At 34.3% G+C, this 12,108-nt stretch overlaps 2 protein-coding genes across 4 annotated transcripts; both read right to left on the bottom strand.

The window, feature by feature from the left end:
• Positions 1-912: 912 nt before the first annotated feature.
• Positions 913-7,088, bottom strand: LOC133309880 (heterogeneous nuclear ribonucleoprotein Q). Of its 3 annotated transcripts, none has more exons than XM_061510735.1 (10): positions 6,966-7,088; positions 5,556-6,578; positions 5,335-5,451; positions 4,943-5,083; positions 4,636-4,809; positions 3,017-3,224; positions 2,737-2,912; positions 1,979-2,064; positions 1,616-1,800; positions 913-1,401 (listed from the first exon to the last, which is right to left on the bottom strand). In XM_061510735.1, exons 2-9 carry the CDS (start codon positions 6,009-6,011, stop codon positions 1,659-1,661), a joined length of 1,500 nt encoding a protein of 499 aa, XP_061366719.1. In that variant the 5' UTR covers positions 6,012-6,578; positions 6,966-7,088; the 3' UTR covers positions 913-1,401; positions 1,616-1,658. The 3 variants fall into 3 exon arrangements, with proteins under 3 accessions (XP_061366719.1, XP_061366720.1, XP_061366718.1); XM_061510736.1 differs by having other exon boundaries at positions 5,556-6,036; positions 6,966-7,026; XM_061510734.1 differs by having other exon boundaries at positions 5,556-7,027.
• Positions 7,089-9,302: 2,214 nt separating this feature from the next.
• Positions 9,303-11,377, bottom strand: LOC133309916 (replication protein A 14 kDa subunit B). The gene is made up of 3 exons (XM_061510782.1): positions 11,281-11,377; positions 9,846-10,107; positions 9,303-9,695 (listed from the first exon to the last, which is right to left on the bottom strand). The coding sequence occupies exons 2-3, from the start codon at positions 10,102-10,104 to the stop codon at positions 9,631-9,633; spliced, it is 324 nt and encodes a 107-aa protein (XP_061366766.1). The 5' UTR covers positions 10,105-10,107; positions 11,281-11,377; the 3' UTR covers positions 9,303-9,630.
• Between the last annotated feature and the right edge of the window lie 731 nt (positions 11,378-12,108).

Here is a 12,108-nt window from a genome sequence, read left to right as displayed (position 1 = left end):
ACTAATTCAATTTTAGCCACATTTCGTTTGCTGTAGCATGTCTGAGTGAACTCTTGATGGAAGTTGCGTGGGCTACGCGTTTCCGTTGTGCTTGTGACATTTTATTTTGGAATGTCGTAACTTTGGCCGATGAAGTGAGCTCACCATAAAGAAACAATATTTTTTTTTTATCCGTGTTACTTACTACATTGCTTTCAAGCTACCTTGGAGATTAGTATCAATTAACAGTTGACTCATGCCAAATTATTGTTTAAACCATCCTATAGTTTAATTTGAAGCAGTGGCATCCATATATATGTAGAACTCGATTGTTACACTCACCATCCAATAATTTTCTATTGCAAATAATTTCTTTATTAAACTGTTTTGGTTGTATTGTCCGGCAGATGGGAAATTGCACCCAACACGTTAAATGTTGTGGAACAATATAAACTGTCTCCTCATGGTGAAAAGGAAAAGATTGGAAAGAAATGTTTACTTTGGTATAATCCCTAAAAAATAATTTCAGTGTCAAATTAAAATTTATAAGATTAATTACAGAAAGACACTTTCTTTAAAATCATTGGATCAAAAGTTACAAAATATCATAATATTATATGAAAACTATTAATTTAATTTTAATTCAATGATAATAAAAATGATGTCAAGGAAAATTAATTATAAATATTGCCTACCACATAAAAAAATTAGACTTACTTTATAACCCTTGCTATAGGACTATTTTATTCAAAGTCCATATAGTATCCCAACTTTTTTTAATCTTATTTTGAGTACCAAAATAAGCCCATGATTGAATGTGGATATATTCTGGTGATAAAATGGTGCATAAACAAATGTGACTTTGTACGGATAAAGTATTCTGTACAATCCACTATAGGACCATTTTATTCAAAGTCCATATAGTATCCCAACTTTTTTTAATCTTATTTTGAGTACCAAAATAAACCCATGATTGAATGTGGATATATTCTGGTGATAAAATGGTGCATAAACAAATGTGACTTTGTACGGATAAAGTATTCTGTACAATCCACTATAGGACCATATTCATTCTAACATCGATCTCCTAGAAAGACAATTGGAAGCATAATAAAATATATCAACCACTATCCGAATATACGAAAAACTTGATGAAATTTTATCAACCTTGTAAGATTTATCTCATGTCCTTCCTGTCAATACGGTGTCTCTTTAAGAATTTGAGAATGAAAAATTGAATGACAAGATTTATATAATAAAATATATAAAAAGCTCACATAACTAAACTGAATCTTAGCCTTTAATTTAAGATGTACTAATCTTGCAAGAATTATAACTTCGTTCAAAGCAGCCCCGATTTGCATTAACCGGTTGACCTCCGCGCCTTGAGTCGGTGACACTTTTAAGCCTTTGGTGCAATTGCTGACAAACATAAATTGCACATCAGATAATATAGTTTCATAAATTCTTTCCCATCATGGAGTGATAAAGGAAGAAAATGAAACGCATGAATGCCAAATAATATACATGTATTAACTGTAATTCATTTTCCCTGGATTTGTTTTCCATATTTTTTTATCCATACGGTCACAAAGCTTAATTTTCTGCATTGGAGAAGTAACCAGCAGGAACAAACCTCGATTTCCTAGCTCCTTGAAGTCCATAAGAAGCCAATTACATTAGTAGGGATGATATCGGCCACGACCGCGATTATGGTTATTATCACTACTGCGTTTCCCACCACTTGAGCTACCACCACCACTCCTGCCATGTCGGGATACCGGTTGAGGAGTAGTTGGTTGTTGCAATCCTGGCTGTTGCCTGCAGCACCACCCAAAGAAACTCAACTATAGATGGAGCCAACTGTTATACTAATGCGGAACAAGCTAATACATCCTACCGTGCATGAGTAAAAGAGATAGATTTTTACCAAAAAAAAAAAAAAAAGATAGATTGAACATCCAAAACTAAAAAAAAAACAAAAAAACATGATACTTACAATACATAACCAATCCTTCCATCCGGTAAAAGCATTGGCATCATTGCCATGCCAGCAGGGGATGCTCCCGCACCATACATCAGTGGCTGCATATTCAAGGACCAATACATCAGTAAGACACATATTGCACCATACAAGAAATACACCAAGTATTTGCTGTATTACTTAAAAGAGCCAAAGAAAGGAGTGTACTTCATTTCTTTTAAGTGCAACTCTTGACTAAAAGCTTGTGAGCACAGAGCAGATGTTGTGTTAAACTAGGTACAACAGTTACAAATTTCCATGCATCAATTGTTCAAATATCATATCATACGAATCATCAGACTACTGTGATTCACTATAATACCAATACATAAGATGATAAATTAAAATAGATATCAATACATGAGCCAACTAGTCAAGAGACGCTGAATCCACAATTGAAGTTCATGTTATCCTGTTTCTCCCTGGGTTGAGGGCAACATAAGCCCATCAACAACTAAATTAAAGAAACAACTAACTAAAAGCTGGGAACCATTTCCGCCAGCGAAACTATGCGGGGATTGTTCAACACATAGACCATTCAACTAGATAAAAAATTTCATGCTTTGCAATTAGTGAAGTGCAACTCACTCCCATGCCTCTTCTCAAGGTGAGATAGCATAGTGACCACAGCTTGTTCATGGATACGTATTCCTAATCCAGCCCCCAACCCCCAATTCTTTTAGTATACTACAAGAAAAAAAACCAAGACACTAGCAGGACAAAGGGCAAGTTACTTGTGCGAAGCCAGCAGCTCCATATCCAGCACCAATAGCACCATAGGAACCTCCAACCATACCATAACTAAGACGAGGTGGATAAGTGGGAAGCACAACTGACTTCTGTGGATTTGATGCCCCAGATGACTTCTGATCTGCTTGTGGCTTTGCAAGTGAACACTCCAAAGCTTGGCCTGTCCATTCCAGAAAAAATAATGCTTACCATACGTAATAGTTCACTGCCATTAAAGAAAATGGAGATTGGCAAAAAGGTATTCAATAGGGAAAGAAAAAATACCATCAATTTCATACTTCTCCGTATTCTTCAATGCCTTCATGGCACTTGACCTTTCAGCAAAGTGTACAAAACCAAATCTGCTCTTTTCTTGTCCAGCTTTAGCAGGGGGGAGAACCACTTTTGTGATCTTTCCATGGTGTTCAAACAGCTCCTTAAGACGATCCTGAGTAATGTTTTCTGGAAGGTTCTTTACATACACTGCTTTTACCTGTATCAAGCACCAAGTCTCAGCTATACAACTTTCCACAGTAATAATAATTCAATTCAAGTCGGTATACTAAAATTCCAACCAGCATTTCATTTGGAAGACCACAGGAAAGTTAATTCTATAATCTAACTTATAACAGTTGCAAAAAGACAATATAAAGTACAATAAAATAACCAATGATCCCCCTCTTCAAAACTTGCAAAAAGCAAACAACACTGGCAATAAAAAGAGGATACATGTATCATAGACACAAATTTCCCGAGCCAGTATATTGCTTTCTGCATCTCTGCTTTATGTTCGGGGCTAATAGTATATTTGCTTTCTGTTCTAGGCTATGCTGTGTTCTTCTCTATTAATGAAACATTCTGCTGAGATGTTTTGAGAAGATAGATATAATTTTTTCTCCAGGAAAAGTCCAAAAACATAAGCTCTGTATGAGCACTTTCGTCCTGTAACTTTCAAAATGTGCAAGAAAGTCTTCAAGCTTCCAATCATGAGCACATCAACGCAAAACCATAAGCTCTGTCAATTTTTGGACACAAATCATCACGTGCTGGTTCCATGACATTAAAAATCATTCAAAATGTCAGCTCTTATGGGCATGCAAAGGCAATTTCATCAGTGTACCATTACAAAACACGTGTTAGAGTCTCCCTGGACATGCACCTTCTACCTTCCAAGCCCACCGTCAAGGAGGACTCTCAAGTTGAAATCCCTCATGGCCTCCATCAAGCATTCCCAAGCCAGCCAGTGCCTCCACCTTGACACCTTCCATTTGATGCAAATTCAGCAGCAGCACCTACAGGTGCAAGGAAATTAATGTTGTTTTTTGAGGTGGTTCTAAAGCACTTCATCTTGTCCATTTTAGATGATCCGATTGTGAGCCGGGTCTTCTGTGAAGCTGATTTTTGGAGTTGGGGCATCAAGCTCGCTTTGCTTTAAAACCCTTTATCAGCTCAGCTGCCTTCTCAGTTTTCCTCCTATCAGACCTGATGCACGCCAGTTTTCCTCTACAACTTGGAATCAAGTCAACCCATTTACAGCTTCCTACTGGTGCGGGGAGCAGATGAGAACTACAGGAGGATCATAGAGATTCTCCTAAAGAAGAGCAAGAGGAACCCCTTGCTGATTGGTGTATATTATTTTTTTAGTATGTTTATTTGTATACTGATGTTATTCTGAATGGTATAGGATATATCATATTTTGTTCATAAAATATGAGCCATTTTTCAAAAAGCTGTATTATGCTATGCGCTATAAACTACAGCCATACAAAATTATCAACAATTTATCTAGATTTATATATCAGCACAAAAATAAGCCACACATAGCAACCTACAGGTAATTTCTTCGTTAAATTTTTAAGGGAAGTAATTCATAATTTACAATTATAAAGCCTATAACAGATTACCTGGGAGGATGCAGATGATTCAGAATTCCTTGGGTCAGCCCAGCTCACAGTTGGGGCATTATTGTCTAGTTTAAATTTTGAGTTTGACATTTTCTCCCTTGAATATTCTGCACAAGCATGATTGTAATACTCAATAAAAGCAAATCCCCGATTTCGGCCAGAACTCTGTGGGTCCTGTAACAATGAAACTCATCATACGGCGCAATTCATAGTTTTGGTAAAAGGAAGAAACTTGAAAAAGGAGTTAATAACACATAAAATCAAAGCATACAACATACAATAAATAATATGTCAACAAAGTACAAACCTTCACCAGTTCCACAGAAATGACTCCGGGGCCAATGTCTTCAATAACCTTTTTCATATCTTCTACAATCCAATCTCTAGGAACATTACCAATGAACAACCTATGCTTAGCTTGAGATGTTGAGCACTTAACTTTTTTTCCCTGGAAACGCAAGAGGAAATGGCTTAATTCATATAATACTATAATAGTACTACAGGCTAGCGTGTCCAGTCAAAGAGATAGGATAAAATCAACAACAACAACATCATCACCACCTTTATCCCAAACCAATACAATAAAATATTTAAAAATAAAAACACAAACAAATCAAAAAGAGAGACAGGAGACCATGACTTCATAATTAGTGAACAAGATAACCAGCAGAAATTCCAGAAACAAGTGTACCAAAATACCTTAAATTCAGAGTTGTTCAGCTCCTCAATAGCCTTAGATGCCAACTCCTTTGTCTTGAAGGTCACAAAAGCATAACCTTTTGCTTCACCTGATTCTTTTCCCTTCATGATCCTAACCTGTACAAAATTTAAGAAGTTTATATTTTTTGGTACATAAAATTTAATAAGTTTAGATAGTCATGCAAAGGGGAAAAGGGATAGAAGAATTTCATGTAACTTACCTCCGACACTTCTCCCACAGATTGACAAAAGACCCTCAGATCTTCTTCAGAAACTTTCTGAGGAATGCCTCCAATGTAGACCTCTGACCCATGAGGTGGAAGCGCAAGAAGCTCAGCATGTTCCTTTTTCTCAACTTCATCCTTAGTATCTGGCACACTCATCTCGTCTTCACCATCTGAGAGCCTAGTCTCTTCTTCTTCCTCTTCCTCTTCCTCCTCCTCCTCCTCCACCACCACTTCCTCCTCCTCTTCCTCCTCTTCCTCTTCCACTTCTTCCTCCTCCTCTACTTCTTCATACTCAATTTCTTCCTCCATTGTCTCTTCTTGATCATTGTCCCCATCAAGGTCTACCTGCTCATCAGAATCTGTAGGTTTTTCTGGCTCGCTGTTCCCCTCTGGTGAATCTGGATTTTGGGCTGATACATCTCTCCGTCTTGTCCCAGGCATTTTATGCATCTAGAAAATCAAGCTTGCAGGGCAACTGTGAAGGAAGCAGAGAAGCCAGAAGCATTCATAGAAGAGAGATTGCAAATACGGAAAGGTGGAAACAATATGAGAGGCCAGATGGAATAGCAGAGTAAGAATTTTGATTGAGACTGTGCCATGAGGTAAGGAACAAGGAGTAGCAATGTGATTGGTTCTAAATCCAGGAATCATCATAACATAGCAACAACAGTAAAAGAGACAGGCAAAAGAGAATTCTGAACGAAAATCAAGAGGATTACGATGCTCAACAGGCCAATCAAAGACAAAAAAAAAAAAAAAAATATACGAAGAAATGAATTTCAGAATTCCTCGAAATTTAGATGCAGAGAGTTGCCCAGAAAAATAGTGGCTAGTTTAATTGTTTAACTATTTGTTGGGGAACGATGCACACAGAGAAAGAGGGGGGGAAGAAACAAGAGTAAGAAATAAGAAACTGAACTAAATGGTTACATTACAAAAAAAATATGCATAAAAGGAACATTTTACATATTTTAGAGAGACCAATAAAAAGCAATATATCATACTATGAAGTCCTCCCTGCATAACATTACAAAATCAGACAAAAATAAATAAATAAATAAATTGGATTGGGTTTAATTTGAGACCAAGATATGCCATATTATCTCTGTTGTCTTGAGATAGGAAAAACAATCTTACTGTACCCCAGATAAATCTACAGCCTTTACTATGAAATTTCATATAATGTTCTGTGCAAGAACCACACGTCCACCAAGAGTTTCGCATTCAACAATTTTTTATGCACAATAGCCTAACTAATCTCGTTGAGTATCAATAAAATAAATGAACATGATTCTTCTATTTTCATTGTAAGATTACAGCATAAAAAAAAAAAAAAAAGGTTAAGGTCGGAGTACTACGTTTGTGCATTATTTATAGCAACAGAAATAAAGGTGAAAGTAGTACCTGAATGCGAGCGAAATCAAAAACGGAATAGAAAATGAAGCTCTGAAAATCCAAACCCTAAAACTCCTAATCCCGTCAGTGAGTGCAGGACGCGCGTGCCTTTATATGCTCAATAGCTCATGGTGGCCAAATTCACTATTACCCGCGGTGTCCAGCAGGATTTTGTCTTGGGCCTTTGCACTTTGGCCTTTTAACATCATCAATCATTATTATTATTATTTTTTTAGTTTCGGTTAATGTTTCTGAGTAGTCTAGTTTGAGTATTATCGGACCCTGCAGCTCTCATGTCACTGCAGGAGAAAAAGTGTACTAACACTTATTTTTTTCAGGATACACGTGTAGATCCTGATGTTTTTTTTGCTGCAACTTTTCTCATCAGCAGTGAAAGGAGAACCGACGAACTCATAAAAAAATGGCTCTTTCAAAATATTTTTTCATTCGCATAAACAATAACTGCTACTTATTAATAATTGTTATTTATTAAATAGATATTTTCTTATAAAATATAAATATTTATTTTTTACTAAAACAAGATATTTTCCTTTTCTTTTTTGGATAACAAGAAGAAATTTTTCTAATTCCACTATTAAAAAATTGATTATTTATTTTATATAAAAAATTACAAATATGAATGAATAAAGGAAGGTTATACTTACAATTTTTTTTTTTTTTGCAATCTCTTACAACCATATCTTAAAACCGTCGATTTTCGTCAATCAACTATTATCATTTATTGAGAATTAATAATTAATTAATGAGTTTAATTTGCGAAAATCATAACCGTTGATCGACGAAAATCAATAATATTAAGATATGATTGTAAGAGGTTGTAAAAAAAAAATTGTAAGTATAACCTTCCTTCAATGAATAAGTTAAATGTGTAGCTTTATGGAGTTAACTTCTTTTTTAATTTATCGCTTTTCCTCTATCAAATTTAAACTAAATCCTTTTTTTGCTTGATAGCCATTGATTTCTCAAAATGAAAAACTAATGTGCAAGTATATTCATAATTTTATTATGATAAAATACTTCAGGGTTTTAAATTCACATCTTTTTTACACCTTTTAGCTTACCTTTGAATACTGTTCAGTCATTCACATACACGAAAACTGACCAAGGATAACCTTACTGTACAATAAAAAAGATAAATAAGTGATTATTTTTGGGAAAGGATTTGTTGTAGGGAATCCTCATAGGATCTAGGGGAGAAGAGAAATGAAAATGTGTGACTTGTGTACTCACGCCACATAACTACAACCTACAATCTCCTGATGATTACTAGGGGAGATATGTTGAGTTATGCTCAGCATAGGCTGTGAAGCTAATGTTAGACCAAGATACAATCTATGATGCACGAAAACGAGTACTAATATGATTACAACTTGAAGACACGACATTTCTTTAAAAAATAAGCATACAAGTACAGCAAAATCCTTATCATAATTCACTCACACTAGCACAAAAATTTTAAAAATAAAAAAACTACAAAACCATGAAAACAATATTCAATGATATATAAAGCGTATCCAATAGACACAATACGTATCCACGTAAATGCCGTAGACATTTTGAAATATCCATGCTTTTTAGGATACAAATATATATTTACTTCTTGATCAAATAATAGTAGAGTAAAATAGTTTATTATTAAAATTTAACTGAAAATAACTATATGTGCACTATTGTTAGTCTAATAGTTATCTAACTACATTTTTTTTTTTTTTACTGGTAACTAATATTGTGTTAACTCTGAAGATAAAATAGAAATAAAAACATCACATGACATTACTTTTTGAAAAATATTTTTCTTATGTTGTAAGAAAAAAGTTACCTCATGTTGTAGAAATAAAATTATAAATGGGACCCACATGTAAGAGGAAAAAGAAAAAAAAGTGATGAGACCCAATCCTTTGTGTAGAAAAGTTGTTTATCTCATGTAAAATGAGATAAACATAACCCTTATTTTTTTAGTTGAAAAATCACAATAACCTTTGGCACATGCACAGAACGAAACGAAACGATTTTTTTCTTGTTTCCACCCTTTTTTTAGTGGAATCAAAATATATCACTTTTTTAGTCCCATGTACTGTTCTAATTTATTTTTAAGATATACCAAACAAATAATACAACCCCTATGTTAAGTTCCGTCTGGTTATAACACATTTCCTAAACCCTGATTAACACAATTAACACATCTCCTATGTGAATTACCCGATACACATGTTTCATAATCCTCAGTGACCAGAGATGCATGAGCATGAGTACAAGCTGCATGCATAACATTGAAATGCCTGAATTTTATATGCAACGCTAATCCCTGCAGCACACGGATAGGCTGGATAGCCTTGAGATCTTAATACAGGTCCCATAGATTCGCAACAAAGGATGTCAAAAACTAAACCAACAAATCTATTTCTCAATATATCTTCTGAAAGAGTTTAATCCTGAAGCTAATCTCAGACTAAAGACTGACAAGTGTTTGAAAAACCAGAACATGATCTATATTTCGCAAAAAGGGATCTCTAGATTTCAATTATAGTAAAAATTATTTACCAAGGGAACCCAAAAGAAATTATCAAACATGTTGCTAACATAACGGTAATGTCTCCTTCAGTGTTCCATATGATAAAAGGGCCTTCGTATCATCAGATAAGCTTGTTATAACTCACAGGAATAAATGTTTAAATTCTCCATTTGCAAGCTTACAAAGCTTATCATAGCTGACCATATCTGCCAACAGGGACAAAAAAAAAAATCAGAACCCACAGCTTCATATACTTAAGAAATTCATTGAAAAATATCATAGGAATAAAATCTATTATATATGGTTAATAGTCATATCTCAAAACCAATTTGAGGAATGGAAGATAAAAAAAATACCAATTGCATCACCAAAATTGGTCCATATTTCAGCACGAATGGACTTATCGTTGTCAACAATACCAATAACTTCGACAAATTTTGTGAGAGGAGCAGGTGGGTGTGATCCTTTTACAACTAGCTGCTTCTCATCCGTAGATTTTCCAATGACAGCTCCACTGTCAGATCGCACAACCTGCATGACTGCCCGAACCCTCCTTCCAACGTAATAGTGTAAAAGTTCTGCATTGACAAAGATTGCAGGATTTGATGTATCCATATTCTGCAAAAGATACAACAAGATGGTTTGATTTAAAGACAGAAAAAAAAAAGTGTTGATGGTAAGAAAATGCTGTCTTTATTTTATTTGACAGTTAAATGAAACAACAGCTGCCTTTCATTCACACAAATCCTGTCTCATAATTTATTCTTGTTCAGATTTCAAATATTTCTTAACTGAGTAAAACTATATTGAGAACATACAATACCTTGGAAAATGTTAACACTATATACAGTTGTTGTTCACTAAATAGCAAGCCATGCTGCAAAAGGTGCATATCCTGATACCTCTAACTTCAGGTTGTATATATTAACAGGCACCTTTACTAGATGAATCACTGTTCCAAGTGACCATACCATAAACTTAAGATGGCTTGGACTTTCTTAGACTAGCAGATGCCCAGTACTAAAATTGGGACTAAGTGAGCAATGGTAATTACACAAATTAATTTCGCACAAAAACTGAACCCGAGTCTCCATATGGCACAAGGTTTTGCAGGTACAAGATAAACCACACAAGGAAAGCACTTGTTAGAGAGAACCTTAAGGTTAGTAACCAGTTACGATGATGATGGCGGGATTAGTCTAACAGCAATGTCAATGGAAATACCCCGATCAAAGATAGCAAAAAAATCACAAATACTAAAGAGATTCACAAACAATAATTGAGTTGGTTTTATCTAAGAAAAATAAAGATACTGTATGAAATTAATTCCATCATATTTCATTTCATTCTAATTTAAACAATGATAACTAATGTCATTCTATTCTATTTCATCTGATTCCATCCTTTTTCATCAATCCAAACATTGAGCGAGGGTTTTCCATTTGACCATTAATTTGACTCCATCAAAATCAACTAGTAACATAAACTCCACATTTACTACAAAAAAGGATATGTTAAATAAAACAAAGAACAAACCCTCGCCCAACTTAATCTTATTGAGAATGCAACAATCGTTCAATTAATCACGAGCACGACACTAAAGTCCTGTTTACCAAAACGACATTACGATTTACGATACGCACAACACAAAAAGCCACAGAGCGAAGAGTAGTTGGTGTTTGTGTTCGGTTAGATTTGGTTCGTGAAGAAATTTCAGATATGGAAGAGAGTTTATAGAAACATCAAATATCGTTTGTTCATGCGTTGAAGATGAATTGGATGGGTTGTTACCTGATTGAATTCAGAAGCCAATTGCTGAGAAACAAAGCGGCACTTCAGAAGCACACACGAGACACGAGAGAGGGAGCGCGGGTTCTCCTTTTATTGCGTGCTTGGAATGGATTCAAGATTTTATACTTATTAAAAAGTTTTTTATATTTAAGAAGGGATAAATTATTCTAGTTATCTATTTTTTTTTTTTTTGCCTACATTTACCTATCACTCTCCCTCCAATACCGTTAATCTAAAGAGGAGAGAGAAAGATAAACGTTGATTAAGATTCTAATCTAATGGTCTTTTAGAGTGGTAGGCAAAGTAGGAATTAAAAAAAAAAATTATCTCGATTTTTTCTTAGGGATAGGTTATTCTGCGTATTCTTACTTTGCTTACCTTTGCCTACCCCTCTCAACACTGTTAGATTATAATTTCATCCAACGGTGAATATTTGCAAGATAAAATAATTTTTTTTACCAAATGTGGATATTTATGCCTATTTTTGTCTAACACCGTTAAAATTATGAGGAGAGAAAAGAATGATAAAGGTTAGTTGAGAAAATAAGCATAAAAAAATAGGTATAATTTCCTATCCTTTAAAAAAAACTATAATTATAATTTCGTGTATGTCAAAATCAAATTAAATGGCTCTTATTTAATGTTATTTTATAATTATTGATTTAATTTGATCCAATGATAACAATAAAAAAATATCCATGAAATTTCTGAAAAAAAAAATTCTGGGTAATATATAATCATTTTGACTACACCACTTTTTGTATAAGAAATAAAAAAAATAAAACATATTTCAATACGCGTCTCTTTTTATTTTATTTTATTTTTACC

This window comes from Gastrolobium bilobum, unplaced genomic scaffold (genome assembly GCF_033153095.1).
Source record: "Gastrolobium bilobum isolate Gb01-03AN ecotype WA unplaced genomic scaffold, APGP_CSIRO_Gbil_v1 utg6679, whole genome shotgun sequence".
Taxonomy (NCBI): Eukaryota; Viridiplantae; Streptophyta; class Magnoliopsida; order Fabales; family Fabaceae; genus Gastrolobium; species Gastrolobium bilobum.
This window is presented reverse-complemented; position numbering and strand designations above follow the sequence as displayed.